The 20,892-nt window shown below is 47.7% G+C and overlaps 1 protein-coding gene across 4 annotated transcripts in view; it reads left to right on the plus strand.

Moving 5' to 3' along the window:
* The window catches only part of SFXN5 (sideroflexin 5), a 133,969-nt gene that overhangs the window by 26,550 nt on the left and 86,527 nt on the right, over positions 1-20,892 (plus strand). For all 4 annotated transcript variants that reach the window (XR_014841694.1, XM_003354772.6, XM_085018916.1 and 1 more), the window contains exon 3: positions 5,000-5,077. Coding sequence is in view for 3 of the 4 variants with exons in the window: in XM_003354772.6 (XP_003354820.2) it covers positions 5,000-5,077 (78 nt within the window). In the remaining variant the exon portion in view is untranslated. The remainder of the gene's footprint in view (positions 1-4,999; positions 5,078-20,892) is intronic.

The raw sequence follows: 20,892 nt of genomic DNA on the forward strand, positions 1-20,892 counted from the left end.
CAGCTCATGGCAACACCAGATCCTTATCCCACTGAGAGAGGCCAGGGATCCAACCTGTGTCCTCATGGATACTAGTCAGGTTCATCACCACTGAGCCAAAGTGGGAACTCCAAGATTAGTTTTGCTTCTGATGACTTTCCTTGTCTTTCTCTTTTGTGCCTTCTGTTCCTGTGTCCCACCATCCCCATTCCTGTCTGGCCGGGTCTTCTGCCCTCTCTGCCGCCACCCTAACACTCCATGCCCACCTCTGCTTCCTTCTGCTCAGGGTCTTGGGGTGGCCCTCTGTTCACATTCTCTCCCCAGGAGCAGACCTCCCAGGTGCCTGTTTCCACAGGGACCTTCCGGAGACCATGCCTCATCGAATACAAGGAGAGGAGTTCCCGTCGTGACTCTGGTTAATGAATCCAACTAGGAACCATGAGGTTGCGGGTTCCGTCCCTGCCCTTGCTCAGTGGGTTAAGGATCCAGTGTTGCCGTGAGCTGTGGTGTAGGTCGCAGACGCAGCTCGGATCCTGCATTGCTGTGGCTCTGGCATAGGCTGGCGGCTACAGCTCCGATTCAACCCCTAGCCTGGGAACCTCCATATGCCGTGGGAGGAGCCCTAGAAAAGGCAAAAAGACAAAAACAAACAAACAAACAAACAGAGGCAGGCAGGCCAGTGATGGAATCTGGGAAGCAACAACTTAGACCATCCCTCCCCCCAGCCCGAGACTCCAGAGCAGGGCCTGCAGCCTTGTCTCCAGGCCAGCTGGGCCCCTCTCCATCTTTGCATTCAGAGTCTGGCTGCCTATTTGTTCCTGGTTGAAAAAGACTTCCTGCAGAATTCATGCTGCCACTGACCTCCAGCTTTCCCCAGGCCCAAGGCTTTCCCATCCAGCCTCACAATGCCTAAGGTCAAGAAAGGTTTCCTCCCACCCCTCCAGTCTCCCTGAAAACAGCCCCTTCTCTGCAGGGAGGCATCCAGCTCCCAAACCAGCCTGTCCTCAGGGACTGCTCAAGAAAGTGGCCTGGGGTCTTGCCTGTCCTATAGCCTGGCCACGCTGAGGCCCAGAGGCAGAAAAGCACATGCCAGCTTCCCCGAGTCCTGCATTCTCAGACTTGTCTGGAGAAACAAGTTTTGGTTCTTTCTCAATCCATGCCAAGATCAGGGCTCTTTGGAAGCGTCCTCTTGGGGCAGGAGGCCTCCCTTTGAAGACTGTGTCAAATGAGATGGAACCTGGCCAGGTTGTTAGAGGAACTCGGGAGGATCTCTGTTAAGTGGGAAAATAATGAGAAACTCGGGGGCCATTCACCATTCAGGGTGGAAAGTGGGGCATTCATTGTCGGGGCAGAGGCTGCAGCGGGGAGTAAGCAAACTGGGGCAGGGGACCTTGGCCCATCTCTGGGAGGCTTTGGCAGGGTTGTAGGGACAGCAAGGGTCTGACTAAAGTCTGTGTTCAAATACTGAAGCGCTCACTTTCTGTGTGATCTGAAGCAAGTTAAAACAAACGATGTGAAAAACCAGCATGTTAAATCTAGAAGGAAAGTCATCACCTTTGCAGTGGTAGCTCCGTGATATGTTTACTGGTGATTACAAATTTGTGTGTGTACTTTCAATTTTTTGGACATTTTCTCTAAAACACCATGGACTGCTAGTAAAACTGGAAAAAATGCAAATCCACAAAGCTATCTCTCCTTTGGAAACTAAACAGATTCTGGAAAAGAATTCAGGGATTGATGTGCATGTATTTGAAAGGGGAGGGGCAGTACTTTCCAGCAGTCAGGCTGCTCCCAAGTAAGAAGACTTCCTGGCCCCCTGGTTGCCCTGGGTTAGACCAGCGCTGGCCGCAGGTACTTCACACAAGACGGCCCGGTGGGGCAGAGATGGCCCAGCTGGCTTGTATGGACTGGCAGTTAGCTTTGCTGTTACAGTACAGGAGGTGGCTGTTGGATTCCCATCCTATGTGGCTACTGTCAGCCTGCTCAGCAAATGCCTCATGGAATGCCTCCCCGGGGCTGCATCCTGCCTTTAGATCAGGGGCTTCTACTTAGGTCTCTCTGCACTGCCATCCTCAGCCAGCTTTGTCCCTCAGTCACAGGGGAACAGGGTGGCTTCCCTGGGTTTCTTCCCCCATGATGAGCATTCCTGATGCCTGGGTTCCTTATCTGACCTTGACATAGGCTGCCTTCTGCCCCTGTTGACTATTTATTGTTGATTTTTTGAGATACACCATACATGTAACAAAATACACAAATCCTAAGGGTAGGGCTTATGGGATTTTGACATGTTTATACCACGGGAACCACTAGTCAGATCAAGACGTTGACCTTTCCATTATTCTAGAGGTTTCCCTCATGCCCTTTCCAAGTCAGGATCCCCCACCCAAAGTTAACACCGTAATGACCTCTAGCACCATGGGTGGGTTTTGCCTGTTTTTTTTGCATTTTACATATACTTTTTTTATGCCTGCCCTTTTTTGGCTTCGTATTATGTGCATCAGCCTTCTATTACTATGTAACAAATCACCCCAAAATTGAGTGGCTTAAAGCAGCAAGAGTCAATTCTTTCGCTCACTGATCTTCGGTGTGGGCAGGGCTTTTTCGAGGAGGTGGTTTGTTGCTGCTCCGTGCAGCCTCGGCTATGGCAGCTTGGCTGGAGGGACCATTTCAAGATGGCTCACTTTCATGGTGGGCAAGTTGGTGCTAACCATTAGCTGGCGGCTTAGCTGGAGCCGTGGGCCAGGCCCTCAGGTCTTATCCACATGGGTCTCTCTGTAGCCTACATGAAGATGGTGGCTGAGTTCCAAGAGAGTGACCCTCCAAGAGAAGTGGTATTTTTATAATCTAGCCTCACCTTGGCCATCCTCCATCAGTCACAAAGTCCTGCTCAAGATCAAGGGGAGGGGACAAGGATTCTACCTCTGGATGAGGATGTGGGAAAGTTCTAGAAAAACATGGGGGATGGGAGATATTGGGGTGGCAATTTTTGGAAAATAAATCCTGCCATGTTATATTTGTGAGATTCAACCACATTGTAACATGCATTTGTGGTTTGCTATTTGAATTGCTGTCTAATTCTTCATTGTGTGAATATACCACATTTTACTTATCCAGTCCACTACTGACATTTGAATTGTTTGGCGTTTGGGGCTATTTGAAGAGTGCCACGATGACCATTCTTATACAAATCTTTTGGAGCCAAAGGCTGCCCTCTATTACTATTGTTGTCTCTTTAGCTTTTAAGATTTAAAAAATCTGGAGTTCCCATCGTGGCGCAGTGGTTAAAGAATCCGACTAGGAACCATGAGGTTGTGGGTTCAGTCCCTGCCCTTGCTCAGTGGGTTAATGATCCGGTGTTGCCGTGAGCTGTGGTGTAGGTTGCAGACGCAGCTCGGATCCTGCGTTGCTGTGGCTCTGGCGTAGGCTGGCGGCTACAGCTCCGATTCGACCCATAGCCTGGGAACCTCCATATGCCGTGGGAGCGGCCCAAAGAAATAGCAAAAAGACAAAAAAAAAAAAAAAAAAAAAAAAAAGATTTAAAAAATCATGCAATTGTTGGAGTTCCCATTGTGGCTCAGTGGTTAACGAATCCGACTAGGAACCATGAGGTTGCGGGCTTGATCCCTGGCCTTGCTCATTGGGTTAAGGATCCTGCGTTGTGGTGAGCTGTGGTATAGGTCGCAGACGCGGCTCGGATCTGGTGTTGCTGCGGCTGTGGTGTAGGCCAGCAGCTACAGCTCCAATTAGACCCCTAGCCTGGGAACCTCCATATGCCGCGGGTGTGGCCCTGGAAAAAGGCAAAAGACAAAAAACAAAACAAAAAAAACATGCAATTCTTTTTTCTTTTATTTTTTCTTTCCCCGCCCGTTACTGTAGCCATATATATTTTAGTATATAAATCTCTGCTAGTGTTTTTATTTAAAAAATTTTTTATTATAGCCAATTTACAATGTTCTGTCAATTTCTGCTGTACAGCAAAGTGACCCAGTTATACATATATATATATACATTCTTTTTCTCACATTATCTTCTGTCATGTTACACCACAAGCGATTAGATGTAGTTCCCTGTGCTATATCTGCTAGTGTTTTTTAAATGTTGAAAAGAAATTATATAAGTATTACATAAATATGTTTTCTTTATAACAACTACCAATATTGCAATTAAGATTGAAGTCCTTTCTGAGACTGCTTGCCAAGTCTGGGCCCTTTCCTCCTACCCCAAGGTAACCCCTGTCACCAGTATGGTGGGTCTCCTTCTAGAGTTTTTCATGCATTTACTCACACAAATATTCTCATGGGAAATTTTGTTTTCCGTGTGTGTGTGTGTGTGTGTGTGTGTGTGTGTGTGTGTGTGTGTGTGTGTGTGGTGGTGGTGGTGGTGGTTTGGTACAAAGAATGGTGTCATACAGCTCTGCAATTTGTTTCTCACTTAGAAAAATACCTTGGAGATATGGCCGTGTAGATCTACTTTCCTATTTCATTTTTTTAATTTTTTTTAAATTTTTTTTGTCTTTTTGCCATTTCTTGGGCCGCTCCTGCGGCATATGGAGGTTCCCAGGCTAGGGGTCGAATCGGAGCTGTAGCTGCCAGCCTACGCCAGAGCCACAGCAACGCAGGATCCGAGCTGCGTCTGCGACCTACACCACAGCTCATGGCAACGCCGGAACCTTGACCCACTGAGCAAGGGCAGGGATCGAACCCGCAACCTCATGGTTCCTAGTCGGATTCGTTAACCACTGCGCCACAAAGGGAACTCCTACTTTCCTACTTCAACTGCTGAATAATGTTCTACAGAATTATTATGTCTATGTCACAGCCATTTAGCTATTTTCCCTATGAAAGGACATTTAGGTTGTCACCTCCTTTATTGTTTCATGTGTGTCCCTTGAACTGGAGGACAGGCCTTGCTTGGCATAAATATTGTTGGTACTTGATCAACACTGATGCACCCCTGCAAGGGAAAGTGTTGCTGAAGTCCTGGATCGGTGACCCTCAATGTCCCTTTTCTTTGCCTGCAGAGACGTCTCAGAGAGGCTGTGCAACTGTTGGAAGACTACAAGCACGGGACCCTGCGGCCAGGGGTTACCAATGAGCAGGTAACTCTGCTGGAGGTGGGGAGGGGAAGGACAGTGGCAACTTCAACACCCCTTCCCTTCAGCCAGAACCACTCTCTTCCCTGCATTGTCTGCTTCTACTGCTGCTATGTCCCCTGTGGACTACTGGCTTTTTGGAGGGCAGACTCAGGTCTCTCCTGTAATCTGAGTCTGGTGGGAAGTGCGGAGGTTGAAAAGGCCAGAGAGGCCTAAGGCAGTAGTTTGCTGGAGCAGACACGTGCATCTCTTCCCAATTCCATATTCAGTGACCTCACAGTGATAGCTTGCAATCAGCCATGATGGGAGAATTTACACCATGGAAACTGGCAAATGCTATACATTAGGAATTGTTCTTCAAAGAATCAAGTGTTGAACATTTACCAGCATGCCACTACCCAAAAATTTAGATTGAGGGTGGGAAAAATGGGGGAAGATGGTGGGAATTAGGCTAGGACACAGCAATTTCATTTTTTTTTTATATCATGTTGGAACTTGAACTAGAGCTAATTGAAATGTTGATGGTTTGGTAGGTTTTGGGAAAGGGTAGGGAGATGTAGTATAGAGCAACTCTAGTGATTGCAGAGATAGATGGTTGATATGATAAAGTTTTTCTTTCTAGGAATTCCCATTCCTATTCTCCAGAAGCAAATAATGTTAGCTGTTTCTTCAGATAGAAACTATCTTTTCTCTATTTCTCACCGATATTTCTCAACTAGTTCTTTTGCATTATCTATTATGGTAGTCGAGGATTCTGCTATCTTATCATTCACCTCCATAAACAAATTTATCTCCCCTACCCTCATCACACTCCCAATGTAGTTATCATAGTTTTGGAGTCTATGGATATTCAATATTCACATTATTACGGTTATATGAATAACATTACAAGTTTGTTGTATATGATTGTGTTTCCCCTCCTTTTTGACTTTATGTTTTATCTAGATTTAATAGTTTTTCTATTTCATAATTATTTTATTTTAATCATTTGATGATTTTATTTTATAATAATTAATTAAAATTTAATAATTTTTTTTCACTGACATAGTTTTTTTTTGTACCATCTATAATTCCTACCGCACCCACTAGCAGCTTTTTGATATTTTCAGTGCCTCCTTTCAATCCAAAGACTTGTCCTTTAGTTCCACTTTTTTTCCCCTGAAATTTTCATTTCTTGGGCCCCTCCCGCCAACTCCTTTTGGTGTATACCTTCATTTTGGTGGAATACCTCTTCTGGTAGCTTCCTGAAAACAGGTAAATAGGAAGAAAAATTTGAGTCCTTTTATATCTGAAAAAAAGTAATTTGGGGAGTTCCTGTTGTGGTGCGGTGGTTAATGAATCCGACTAGTAACCATGAGGTTGCGGGTTCGATCCCTGGCCTTGCTCAGTGGGTTAAGGGTCTGGTGTTGCCACGAGCTGTGGTGTGGGTCACAGACGCGGATTGGAACCCGAGTTGCTGTGGCTCTGGCGTAGGCCAGTGGCTACAGCTCTGATTGGACCCCTAGCCTGGGAACCTCCATATGCCGCAGGAGCAGCTCAAGAAAAGGCAAAAAGACAAAAAAAAGAGTAATTTGTAATTGTAATTCTGCACTCGGCTTTAATTGACAGTTTGGCTGAGGAGAAAATTCCAATTTTTAGGTTGACAATCATTTTTTCCTCAGAATTTTGAAGATATTCCTCTTCTGGCTTCCAGTACAGCTGTTGAAAAATCCAAAGCTATTTTATTCCCAATTCTTTGCAAGTGACCTCTTTTCTCTCTTGGGGAATGTTTAGGATCTTCTCTTTATCTATAGAGTTTATTTCTGAACTTCCACAATGCCGTATGTTTAAAATTCATTTTTTAGGGAGTTTCTGGTGACCCCTTTCAATCTGAAGAATCCTGTCTCTCAATTCTGGCAAGTTTTCTTATACTCTTTCTGTGATAATTTATTCTTATTCTGGAATTCCCATTAGTCAAATATTTAACATCTTAGATGGACACCCAGATTGTCTTATCTTTTTTTCTCTTCTACTCCATCACTTTGTCCCTCTGCTTGGCTTTTCGGGAAATTACCTTGAGTTTATTTTCAACATGTCTATTGAATTTTTAACTTCAGCTAGTATAATTTTAATTTCTGAGAATTATTTGGTTGTTTTCATTTTGTTTGTCTTTCTGTTTTTAGGGCAGCGCCCATGGCATATGCAAGTTCCTAAGCTAGCAGTCAAATCGGAGCTGTAGCTGCTCGCCATAGCAACACCAGAGCCAAGCCGTGTCTGCAAACTATACCACAGCTCACGGCCATGCTGGATCCTTAAGCCACCGAGCAAGGCCAGGGATCGAACCCTTATCCTCATGAATACTAGTTGGATTCATTACCACTGAGCCATGACAGGAACTCTGGTTATTTCTTTTCTTTATTCGTTTTAATAGGATCCTCCTTCTGTTTTGTAAATATAGTATCATTTCATCTGTCTGCATTCTGGAAGCCAAGTAGGGGAAGAAGGCTGGAGACCCAATATTCACTTTGCAGACTTTCATTAATGTTCCTGCTTTTAGCCTCACCTGCCCCTGCCCTCCACTGGAAGAGTGTTCCCAAGTCTGGAGTCATTTGGATTCAATGTCTCCAGAAAGATGATAAACTTCCAGTGTCTGGGGGATGGATACAGGTGAGGGTGGTAAGAGTCCCCTTGCTGGGAGGGAAGGCCTATGGGTTCTACTGCTTTGAGTACAGATTTTTCAACCAACTCCCTGTGTTTAGCCCTGTGGTTAACCTTTTCTTCCTGGAATGCTTGGTCTCTGCAAGTCCTGAACTTTGCTGGTATCTTGGAAGGGATGGCCTAGCTTCCTAAGAGTGCCTTCTGGAGTTCCCATCTTGGTGCAGCGGAAACGAATCTAACTAAGAGCCACGAGGTTTCGGGTTCGATCCCTGGCCTCACTTGGTGGGTTAAGGATCTGCCGTTGCCATGAGCTGTGGTGTAGGTCACAGACGCGGCTTGAATCCCGCGTTGCTATGACTGTGGTGTATGTCAGCAGCTACAGCTCCGATTGGACCCCTAGCCTGGAGACCTCCAAATGCCATGGGTGCGGCCCTAAAAAGATAAAAGACAAAAAAAAAAAAAAAAAGGGCCTTCTGCAGGTATTGAGGGCTAACTTCCTCTTCTGTTGGGTCAGTTACTAACACTTTACTCACTTTCCATCCAAAATCATGTCTGCTTTTGCCTCCTCTTCTGTTCTGATTGTGACTCTGTGAGGCATCACTCCTGCCTTCTTTAAACATGAAGCCCAAGCTGAGGCCCTGAGCTGCCCGCACAACACACTGGTGCCTTGGCTGGGTATTCCCTGGGGCAGGGATCAAAGCTATCCACCCTCCCCAACCCAGTTTGTTTCACAATGTATTTTTTATTTTTGGCCACACCTGCAGCATGTGGAGGTTTCTGGGCCAGGGGTCAAACATGCAGCTGTAACCAGAGCCATAGCAGTTACAACACTGCATCCTTAACCTGCTGAGCCACGACGGAACTCCCTCACTATGTATTTATGGAGCATCTACAGGCTAGTGTTGATGCCTCGTGGACTGCCCAGAATCTAGGCACTGATAGTGAAAACACGTGATACTGTGGGAGAGTAGAAAAAGGAGTAACCTGCCCAGACCAGGGATGTCTGGAAGAGATTTCTCACTTGAGATCTGAGGGGTGAACAGGATCTGGTGAGGAGGAGGCGCTGGGTAGGAGCAGTCCAGGCAAGGAAGCACATCATGACCACAGAGTGAAGGGGGCCTTCCAGAGGAAGGAACAGGTGAATGTGCTGAACTGCAGCCCTCACTGTGGATGAAGGGCAGAGGTACCAAGAGAGGCAGCCCCTTGGCCGGATGTGCCTGTGCAGGGCACCGGGAATGATGGGAGATGCTGCCATGCTGCTTAGAGAGGATCCATCTTTAGGCATCTGTGTTGCTGGCCCAGTCGGGGGCAGCTGTCAGCAGAGAGGGTGGGCCCAGATCTCCTCATTTCTCAGCTTGGTGCCACCCTCTGCCTGAGGGCAAGGAGGAGCCTGGCTGATGGTGACCAGACACGCCCCTCTTTAGGCAGAAGTAGTGCTCGGACTGTGGCAGTTCCTTATGGACCTGTCAGGGGTGGTTCAGCCTCCAGGCCCTTCCTGACCTGTGTTGGCTCCCAGCCCAAGCTCCCCTCTAGCTTGTTTTCACCTCCTGGGACTCCTTCCAGCTTTCAGGGTTTGAGGAACGAGGCCATGTTTCTCCTTTTCGCTCCCTTCAGTAGCTTAAAGCTGCCCGTTGTTTTCTGCGCCTCCTTTGTTTTCTATCCTGAAAGCCCCCATGTGCCTCCAGGGAGCTGGGAGGAGGGGAGGTTGGGGCGGGGGAGGACCCTGGCACTAGCTGTACTTCCCAGTTCTGGCTCCTGTTGGTAGTGCCTGCAGTGTCCATCTGGAGGCTGGGTAGCACAGTGCTCTAGGTGTGAGCCTGCTACTTGATCCCACTAATAAGCAGATCCACCCCCCTCCCTGCCCTGGCTCCCCAGAGCAGCGGGATTGGACTCTGCTGCCACTTTCCCAGTGCTTCCCTCCCTGGGCCTCATCTCCAGAGCCATGCCCCCTCTGGCTTCCACCTGCTGCCACCGCTGCAGAAAGAGGGGATAGGTGATGATGTACCTGCTCAGAGTTTGGGGAAGCTGCAAGATCGGGAATTACTGAAGTCCTCATTCCTGGTTCAGGCTGGCCCTGCTCAAGGTCACGCCTGTGCTGTGAGAAGAGGCCCAGGATAGGTCTTGACCTCAGTCTGGACAACAGCTCTGCCTGCTGTGAGATCCTTTGGCAGGTGTGTGTGTTAAAAGCCTGTGGCTGTGTCCTGATGCCTGTGGGCCTGTCCTGATGTTGTGGGTGTCACTGGGTATCCTAAGTGCTAATGTGTCACCTTACCTGCCCTCCAGTTCAATGTCCCACCGGAGGGTTGTGCAAGTGGATTGATAGTTTATTTGCACGGGTGGCTTTGGTGAGTGAGTGGCTGATATCTCCTCCAGAGACTGTTAATGTGTAGAAAGGTTGCTCTACCAATGAAAAATTTGTCCTGAGGATGAAATAAAAGTATAATTTACTCTCTGGGCTTGACAGGTAGAAATTTGATGTGCTAGGAAGCCTAATAAGGGCTGTAACTGTCCGTTAAATAACAAAGCCACAGATGAGAGCAAAAACGTAAGCACAGACTGCTAAGTTCCTGGATGTTTGCTGTGCTGTGTGCATTTGATGAGGCTTTGCTGGAATGGCCTGGGCTGGAGGGAGACGGGTGAGGTTCAATATGGAATGGTAATGAGCCATCACTCACTGCTGGCTCCCCTACAGCCCTGTGCTGCGCTAAATGTTTGCACTTTATACATATTATCTCAATTAATTTTCACAGAAACAGTTTGGTAGATGCCTCTATTAGCCCCATTTTACCAGTAAGAAAACTGAGGCTCAGAGATTCCATTACTAACCTCAGGTCACATAACCAGTATGCGTGGGGTGTGACCCTGGCCCTAGAAGATCTATCTTTCACCCACTACCTGAAGGTGGATTTGGAAGGAAGGTGATACCCTGTGGAGTGGAACGTGTGTGCAGACAACGGGCAGAGTGGGTGGGTGGGGTGGGGTAGGGGTACTGTCAGAGGAGCTCCATGTGTGGGGGGTTCTCGAAGCCCCAGGTACACTGTGCCGTTTATGCTGCCAGGCCAGGCCCAGGGCACCCGTGGGGCACTGGGTACACGAAAGGTGCAGTGGGCAGGGCAGGGCAGGGCAGGGCAGGGCAGGGCAGGGCAGGTGGAGGGATCCTACGCCTGTTTCCTGCCCTCAGTCGCTGCTCTGCGCAGACGCACAAGGAAGCTGGCTGCTGGAGGCAGGCGGGGGCGGGGCGGGGCGGAGTTCTGCTGAGAGTCCTGAGAACGAATGCTGATGCTGAGGGAAGGCATCACCGAGGGAAACTGAAGTGGTTGGAGGTAGAATGTAGGGGGAGACCCAAGGCGGTGGGAGGGACGTTCCCTGTAAGTCACAGGCAAAAGCCCAGTGGTAGAGAGGGGCTGAGAGACAGAGCGTGATGAGAGAGAAAGGGAGAGAAGATGAAACAAAAAGGTGGAGAGGAAGTTGCAAGTTATAGGCCAGATTGTGAAAGTTTTTGAAACCCAAAGGAGATGCTGGCCGTGTTGCGTGGGGCAAGAGGAAGCTGCTGGTGCGGGGCAGGAGCGGGCCAGTGAAACTGTGGTGCAATCATTCTGGGCCAGATAGATTGGGAGGTGTAAGCGCTATAAGGAAGCCAGCTCAGGAGGGGCCGAAGTGGTCAGGAGTGAGGCGGCATGTCTCTGGGAGCCACTACAGGCTTCTGAGTGGTGGTTCTGGTCCCCCATTCCACATTTCCCGGGGCGGGGAACCGGCTTCCCTTATCACCTGCCCACTCAGCATCCAGCACAGCGTATTGGTTGCTCAGAAGTCCCAGATTCTGCCCTGCAACCTGCCAAGGAGGAAGGGCAGCTGAGATGTAAGCGATCCGGCCAGTCTCTTCCTCTGGCAGAGCGGAATTGGGGTCAGCTGTGTTTGGGCTTTGCTGAAAATAGCAGAGAAAATACCAGAGAGTTAAAAATACTTGCACCTGGAATCTTCCCTGGGGATCAGCAGGTTTGTCAGAAGCTGAGCTGACACCTTCCCCCTGTCCCTTACCCTGATCCCTAGGCAGAGACTTCTGGGATCCTTATCAGCACCCAGCAACTCTGAGGCAGCCCCAGGTTGGCCCTTAGCGTTAGCTCAAATCAGACAAGTGATTAGTATTAATTGAACAGTTTGTATGAAGTGCTAGGAGTTTACTGGGTGCTGTAGATACATCTCTGGGCTGGGTCACTGTGGCAGCTGCCTGGGTAGTCTCCGCATTCTACCTGGGCCCCCTCTGCTCATTCCCAGTTCAGCCCTCAGAGTGGTCTGTGAAAACGTCTGTAAGAACACTGTTTGTTCTTCTGCTGTGGGGTTTCTCAGCCTCAGCACAACTGGCATTTGGGGCTCGATAACTCTGTGTTGCGGGGGCTGTCCTGTGCACCGTAGGATATTGAGCAGCATCCCTGGCTTCTACCCCCTGGATGCCAATGGCACTGCCTCCCAATCCTAACAACGAGACATTGCTAAATGGCCCCTGGGTGAAAAATGGCCCTCCTGTTCAGAACCACTGCCACAGTAAAAACTCAGAGTAAAAGCCCCAGTCCTTAGTACAAGCTGCAAAGCCCCCAGGCCTCTGAGATCTTATCTCCCACTCCTCTTTCCCTATTCAGTCTGCCTCGATCACACTGGCCCCCTCGCTGTCCCTCACACATGCTGGAGAGGCCCACTTCTGCCCCAGGGCCTTTGCACTGGCTGTTCTGCTGGACAGAACAATCTCCCGCCAGGTATCTTCACGGATCACTCCCTCCTTCAAGTATTTCCTCCAGTGTCACCTCAATGAAAACTACCCTGACCACCTTAATGACCTCTGTCAGGCACAAAACATCATTTTATTTGGGAATCTGTCCGGGGAAGGGAAAGCCAAGGGGAGCAAAAGAAAAAGCCATTAAGTGCTAGAGGCAGGATAAGAGATGAATCTTAGGGAACCATGGCCAGTGGGGGGATCCTGGGACTAGAGGTGCTTCCTGGGAGTTGGGGATGCAGCCACAGGGTCACCCCCTTCCCACATCCACTGCAGCAACAGCCCTGGCCTTTTCCTTTCATCCCCTCGCCCATGACAGGAGCCTTGGTCATGTCATTGCATTCGTATGTCTCCCAGTGTTCACCATCCTTCACCCCCTCTTTTTGCCAGGACCCCACTATAATAAATTCGTTTTAAAAATCCATCCTGGAGTTCCCGTGGTGGCACAGTGGTTAACGAATCCGACTAGGAACCATGAGGTTGCGGGTTCGATCCCTGACCTTGCTCAGTGGGTTAAAGATCCAGCGTTGCCGTGAGCTGTGGTGTAGGTTGCAGACGCGGCTCGGATCCCGAGTTGCTGTGGCTCTGGTGTAGGCCAGTGGCTACAGCTCCGATTCGACCCCTAGCCTGGGAACCTCCATATGCCGCAGGAGTGGCCCAAGAAATGGCAAAAAGACAAAAAATAAAAATAAAATAAATTAAAAAAAAAATAAAATCCATCCTTTCTGCCAGTACACACTCCCTATCCTTACCCTGTTCTGTTTCCCCATGTTTCCTAAAGCACTCATCCTTCTAACATATCAGAAAACTTCTTTATAATTTTTATTTTTCACTGCGCGTCCCCACAAGCATGTAAGCACTACAAAAGCAGAGATTTTTGGCCTTTTTTCACTGATATGGTCTTAGTGCCTAGAACTGTGCCCAGCACCTAACAGGTGCTCGGTAAATATTTGTTGGATAAATGAATTTTCTTTCATTGTCACAATAACCTTGAGAATAAGTATTCATATTCCTACATTACAAATGAGGAAGTGGAGGCTCAAAAAGATTAATTTCCCCAAATCACATGGCCAACAAGTGGGCAATCTGGAGTTCCAGTTCCCAGAAACGTGTTTGAGTCCAGGGTCCAGCCTCTCAATGGAGAGAAGCTGCCTGTACACGGAAGTCGTGACCGCTGCTGTGTGTTTGTGCAGCAGAATGAAGCAGAGCTTCTCTCTCTTTTCATCTGTGGAACTGGGGGGTACCTTTGCCCCACATAGATTTGCATGTGTACATATTACCTGGGAGTAACCATGGCAACAGAATTAATGGTGAGGAATAATGGGATTGGCCCAAATGATAAATTAAGAAGATTTCTTGTTGTTTTATGGAAGCATCCTCTGCTTTACAGAGAGATCCCCTTCAGGCTCTATTTAATTACCTTCTGGAGGTTGTTTTAAATAGGCTCTGTCTCGTCTGCTTGGAGGTTTGGAGAAGCAGCTTGGAAGGAGGCAGAGGGGAAGGGGAATGAGCCAGACCAGGGACAAGGCCCGGGCAGTCACTCCTCCGTCTGGAGTCTGGGCACTGGAGGTGTGCCCTCTCTGCCCCTCCCTAGCCTCTAGCCCAGGTTCTAATATGTTCAGATGGCTGCTCAGCTGTGACTTAGGCCATTTCTGAAATCAGCAAACTTCTGCATTGTTCCAGCAACCTTTTGCCCTGTTTCCCCACGCCCCTCCCCCGTGTCCTCATTCTCCCAGTTGCAAAATCAAAAAAGGTCCAAAGTCTCACACCCACACTGGTTTGTTGCTGCAGCCAGTAAGTTCCAAGGGATCAGGGCCTCACGTTTTTAATTTTCAGCCCGAGGAACGGAGGGAGATGGCTGAGCCCAAAGCAGATCAGGTCACACTGAGGAATTGTGATTTAAAGTGGAGCTGCTTCAATGGGCTGCCCAGAAGACACCGGGGGCTCCCTGTCCTAGATTCTCAGTGTGGATGGACTGTCTACTGCAGCTCTTCTGGCCTCCCGTCAAATGCTTTCTATGCAAATAATCCTCACTTGTAACCTTGTTGCAGGGCTTTCTTGTTATACTTCAAATAGCAATGAGCTCTTGGCATGTGGGTGGTACCTACCATTTCTGCATCCAGGGTCTGACCCATGGGTCCAGCAGTCCCCAGGGAATAGCCAGACCCAAGAGGTCAGACTCGAGTCCTGTCTTGTGCTCTCTATAAACTGGATCTGACATCATCAGACAGGAAGGGGCCCTGGAGAGACTTGCTTCTACCTCCTGTATGATTAATTTTTTTGGCCACACCCACAGCATGTGGAAGTTCCCAGGCTAGGGATCGAACCCACAGACACAACCAGAACCACACCAGTGACAACACCAGATGCTTAACCTGCTGAGGCCACCAGGAAACTCCATCTTGTCTGATTAATTTTTTTTTTTTTCTTTTCTTTTAGGGCCACACCCACAGCATATGGAAATTTCCAGGCTAGGGGTCGAATCAGAGCTGCAGCTGCTGGCCACCACCACAGCCACAGCAACATGGAATCTGAGCTGTGTCTGCAACTTACACCACAGCTCACAGCAGCACTGGATCCTTAACCCACTGAGCAAGGCCAGGGATAGAACCCTCATCCTCGCGGATACTAGTAGGATTCGTTTCTGTTGCGCCACAACAGGAACTCCCTGTCTGATTAATTTTAAAAAACAGTGTAAGTCTAATGAGTGAAGTGACCTGCACAGGAAGACCATGGGAGTCAATAGCCAAGCCAGCCTCTGCATCTGTGACCCTGACTCTTTTTGCCACAGTCTGGAGATGGGATAAGCCCAGACAGGATCAAGTTGTGACTAGGAATTTCACTTTAAGATGGAACTGTCCCTTCTACCTCACCCCAAAACCTCCTGAGGTGGAAGCATTGCCAGATGCCATGAGAAGAGCTTCAACGCTACTCAGTGCTCGTCCCTTCTTTTCTCTTCTTGAGAGTCTTCCCTGATATCATGGGAGGCAGTTTCCCAAAACCCCAAATGGGTTATCTTAGTTAGGGTTATACTAACTGCTGTAATGAAGTGATCTCAAAACACACCAGCTCAAATAAGATAGAAGTTTAGCTCTTTCCCATGTAATAGTTCAAATTCCAGGTAGGCAAGTGGCTCTGCTCCACAAGATCATTCAGAAACCCAGGCTCCCTCCATCATGGTTCTCCCCCATCTCCTTGGGTCCTCCTCTCTGCATGGGCCAGGCTGGGCTGTAGCCACATCCTTGTTCTGGCTCACAGGCAGATGATGGAAAGTATGGGTTTACTTGGGATGGGATGGACGTTATGGAGGTGCTAGCCAGAGAAAGGCACATCTCACTTCAAAGAAAGGCACATGCCACTGGGGGACTCAGTCGTGGATAAGCCTAACTGGATGCAGCTCGGCTCTGGTGTTGCCACTGCTGTGGTGTAGGCCTCAGTTGAAGCTCCGATTCGATCCCTAGCATAGGGAACTTCCATATGCTATGGGTGCGGTCCTAAAAAAGAAGAGAAAAGAGTGGGGTTTATGGAACCAGCCCACTTGGGTTCAAATCCCAGTGCTGCTGTGGGACTTTGGGCAAATCACTGACACTCTCAGTGCCTCAGTTTCCACACCTAAAAAGTGGGGGATACACTAGTCCTTGCCTCATAGGATTGTTGAGGAGATTAATAAGTTAATATATACAGAACTCTTTGGAGGGTGCCTGACACATAGTGCTTGTTCACTAAATGTGAATGAATGAATGAGAATGAATGAATGAGCAGATCTGAGTCACAGGTCCTGAGCTGTAGGTCTGGCTCCACCTCTAAGACCTTGGATGTGGCTCTGAGCATTGCTTTTCTCATCTGTCCTATGAAAACAGGTTTCTGAGTGTGAGACTCAAATAGTTCATAGGACAGTCGCCTCTTACCTGTGGCTGCATATGGGGGTGTCATTGTGGGTGGGGAACATATGTTGTCTATGAGCTCCGGGCTCCTGGCCTTGCCTGCTGACACCCCTGCTGAACTTCTGCCTTTGCTGCCCAGCCAGCACCTGCTTGAGTCTCCCATCACTGCTCCCTAGGTGGGGGTGGAGGAAGCAGTACTTGAACCTGAAGGACACAGGCACAGCCACAAGTGCTGCTTGGCTGGACTTGGGTAGGAGAGGAGGAACACATGCCGGGGAGGACTGTCTGCTGCCTAGCTACAAAGAAAGGTTCTGGGCCCTCAGATGATGTCAGCCTCTCCTCTTCCTCTTCTTGTGCCTCAGGCCTGGCCTTCATCACCCTGGCCAGATCAGACTTCAGTCTGCTCCAGAGAGCCCATGGAGAACAGGGGGGTGCATGAGCCTGGAGGCCAGGAGCCCTGGGTGCCCAGTTCCATCATGCCACCTGGCTCCTGGAGCCATGCCTAAGTCACTCAGTCTCTCTGATATGAGTTGCCTTGTCTAAAAGTAGTCCACTCATCTCACAGGCATGTTGTAAGTATAACACAAGCGAGATGGAGTTTTTTTGAAAAATAATTCAGTCCTTTAAAAATAATACTGCTCTTTTGAATGACTTCCCCTCTATGTTAGGCAGTTATGGAGCATGATCTATGAGACAGGTATTTTAGATATGCATGTTTTGGGAGTTCCCTGGTGGCTCTGTGGGTTAAGGATCTGGTGTTGTCACTGCTGTGGCTTGGGTCACTGTTGTGGCTCAGGTTCCATCTCTGGCATGGGAATTTCTACATGTCACAGGTGTGGTCAAAAAGAAGAGAAAAAAGATACGCATGTCTCAGTGAACCTCTGTATTGGTCAATGTAAACCAGGTACTGTAACAAACAATCTCTGGATTTCAGGGACTTATAAGTAAGGTCTGTTTCTTGCCCTTGTCAGAGTCCAGTGCAAATCAGGGACTTGACATAAGCCATTATCCAAGGGCCACGTTTCTTTCTTTTTCTTCCTTTTTATGGTTGCACCTATGGCATACGGCAGTTCCCAGGCTAGGAGTTGAATCAGAGCTGCAGCTGCAAGCCTATGCCACAGCTGCAGCAACTCTGGATCCAAGCCACATCTGTGACCTATACCACAGCTTACAGCAATGTTGGATCCTTAACCCACTGAGCCACAGTGGGAACTCCCCAGGCTCCTTTCACCTCATGGCTTTATTGTCTTCTACGGCTTCAATCTCCTCCACCAGATCCTCTGCGAGAGGCTTTGGGGCCAAGCCTGGACGTGGTGAACTCCACTTCCACCCATAGTCATTAGCCTGTGAGCCCACCTGACGGTGGGGGAGGCTGGAAAGTGTGACTTGGGCTGTGTGCCCAAAGGGAAAGGCCAGCTGCTGGGAGCATCAAGCATAGTCCCTGCCCTACCCTTATAACAACCCATTGTACTGATGGAGATCTGAGGCGTTGAGGCCAAGTAATTTGCCCAGGGCCATACATCTAGTAGACAGTTGGAATGCAGGCTGCCTGGTTCTAACACTTGCCCTATATGTTGTCCTTTAATGTCTTAGATCACTGTTTTCAGGCCAGGCTGTTCATCAGAATCATGGAGATTTTTTTGCCTTTATTTATAAGGATTGTATAAAGAGATCTTGAATGTTTTAAAATAAATAGCTGTAGGAGTTCCCATTGTGGCTCGGTAGGTTAAGAACCCAACATAATGTCCATGAGGCTTTGGGTTCGATCCCTGGCCTCACTCAGTGGGTTAAGGATCTGGCATTGCCAAGAGCTGTAGTATAGGTCGCAGATGCAGCCCGGATCTGGCATTGCTGTGGCCCGGCAACTGCAGCTCTGATTTGACCCCTAGCCTGGGAACTTCCATATGCCACAGGTATGGCCATAAAAAGAAAAAATAATAATAAAATAAAATAAAAAGATTTCAATTTGCTATGGGCTTGGCTCTTTGGGATGTGCTGGGGGCTGACACTCAAAGGCAGGCCCCTGCTTTGAGGAGCTGAGCTATGACTCTGCAAGGTGAGGGGCCTCAGACCTGGGAGATTCTGACGTGGGTGGAGACCATGGGGTGTCAGGAGTCTGCGCCTGGGGACAGTGCTGGGACTTGGTGGGGTGCACTTCAGGAAGGCAATTTCTGGACACTGAAGAATTAACCTTTTATTTTTATTTTTTATTTTATTTTTTTACCTCTTTGCTGTTATGTTCTCCGATACCGTCTTTGGCTAACAGCGATTCTACATTTGGTTTTTCTTTCTTTAGTCCCCTCTGTTCCCCAATTATAATTTAAAAAAAAAATCTACTGCCTCTAGTCTTTCTGGATCTGGAACAGCAGACAATCAAATATGTTTGAAATGTATCTAAAATCAGAGTAATTAGGCTGTGAATTAGGCTTGAGCGACTCTGCTGTTAGTAAAACGCATAAACTTTAATACAGATGGTCCTCAGCTTATGATGGCTGAACTTAAATTTGTGGACTTTATCATGGTATGAAAACGGCATATATCCAGTAGAAACTATACGTGAGATTGTGAATTTTGTCTTTTCCCAGCTCACGATGCGTGGTCTGATGCTCTCTCATGAAGCTGGGTGGGCAGTGAGCAGAAGTTCCCAGTCAGTCACGTGATCGTGAGGGGAACCACCGATACACTTAGAACCATTCTGTCCCCATACAACCAGTCTGTTTTTCACTTTCAGTATGGTATTCAATGACTTACATGAGCTATTCAAAACTTTATTGGAGTTCCCGTCGTGGCACAGTGGTTAACGAATCTAACTGGGAACCATGAGGTTGTGGGTTTGATCCCTGGCCTTGCTCAATGGGTTAAGGATCTGGCATTGCCATGAGCTGAGGTGGGGGTCGCAGACATGGCTCGGATCCCATGTTGCTGTGGCTCTGGTGTAGGCCGGCAGCAACAGCTCCGATTAGACCTCCATATGCCGAGGGGGTGGCCCTAGAAAAGACCAAAAAAAAAAAAAAAAAAAGAGAGACTGTAGGCTAATATAAGTATGCTGTGCACATTTAAGCAAGGCTGGGCTCAGCTGTGATGTTCTGTAGATTAGATGTATTAAACAAATTTTTTACTTAATGCTAATTTCAACTTACAATGGCGTTATTGGGACATAACCCCATTGTAAGTGAAGAGGATCTGTATATCAATTTTCTAACTCTATTATTGCTACCCAGTAGCATTCTGCAGCTTAATTCATATAGCAGAGGACAACAGTGCTGTATAAATGAAGTGTAACTATTCTATTCTAAAACTTGAAACATCAATACTGACCACAGTGCCGGTCTTACCTTATACTCTTCTTGCTCCATTAGAAATGCATTGGCCTCTGGTTGGCTCACAATGTAAGTTTTTATTTGCCACATTCTCTTGATTCTAAAAAGTTTATTTTATTACATTTTATCCTCTCTTAACTGGGACATATCTTTTAATTGATGGGCATCTTGGCAGTATGCCAACATTTTCTTTCTTAGTGGAACATAATATATGTCTTGGGATCAGCAATGTCTTAGAATCAATGAAATATCGTATTTTTGTCATTTGAAGGAATTGGCAAATTGTTCTGTTTCTCCAGCCTATCCCCAAGCTGTGCTAGAGGAGACAACCCACTGATTTGAAAGCACACAACCTTCTTATAACAATAACAAAAATAGGAATAGTCATATGCACAGGAGTTAGCACTTGTAAAGCACATATTATGTGTCCCCAACTGTTCCAGGCACTTTTCATGTGCCTATTCAACAATGTTAGAACATAACTATTATCTCCACTTTACATATGAGGAAACCAAGGCTCAGAAATGGCAATCTAGCTCTGAAAAATTATGCTGTACTGCTTCTAGTGATTTTAGGAGACAATTAAGTTAGGGCTTCTTACCTGGCTGTACCTTAGAATGAACTAGGGAGCATTTAAGAAAATGCTGGAGTGCCGAGAGACCAGCTCAGCAAGATGGGGCTGAAGAACAGGTGCTGTGAAACTTAAGGAAAAAAGTTAACATAAAACAAGACACAGAGACATTTATCTTAAGTAAAGGTGGGAACCGGGGGACTCAAGGTCTCAGGGACCAAGAGCACAGCCTCAAGAAACCACACCGCTTTTATTGTGCTCTTTAGGACAGATCAAGTGAGGAGGGGCTATGGGTGGAGGATATAGGGTTTGTTTACTATTTTATAAGTTCTTTTACTATTTTAAAAGCCACTTAGCTGGTAAAAGGTTAAGCCTTTACTTTGACCTTTACAATCATTAGCATTTGAGTTAGCTATCTATGCATAGCATTCCAGAGAATCCTCACTGTGCTTCCGCAAGCGGCACTGTCTATTTGCGGCCACCCAGCGTGCCTAGGTTTGCACCTTTGGTTCTCTTTGCTAATGACTGCTCATAAACCACTTGGCCATGGGGTTCCTCTTTCTCTTATTCCTTAGAGGACATATCATGCTCGTGCAAACGCATGCCAATCTGCACAGGTCCAGCATGCCTAGACTAACGCA

The sequence above is a fragment of the Sus scrofa genome, chromosome 3 (genome assembly GCF_054392235.1).
Source record: "Sus scrofa isolate SSC_HxYL_T2T_F1_AM1 chromosome 3, Sscrofa_HxYL_maternal_Yorkshire_Landrace_v2.0, whole genome shotgun sequence".
NCBI lineage: Eukaryota > Metazoa > Chordata > Mammalia > Artiodactyla > Suidae > Sus > Sus scrofa.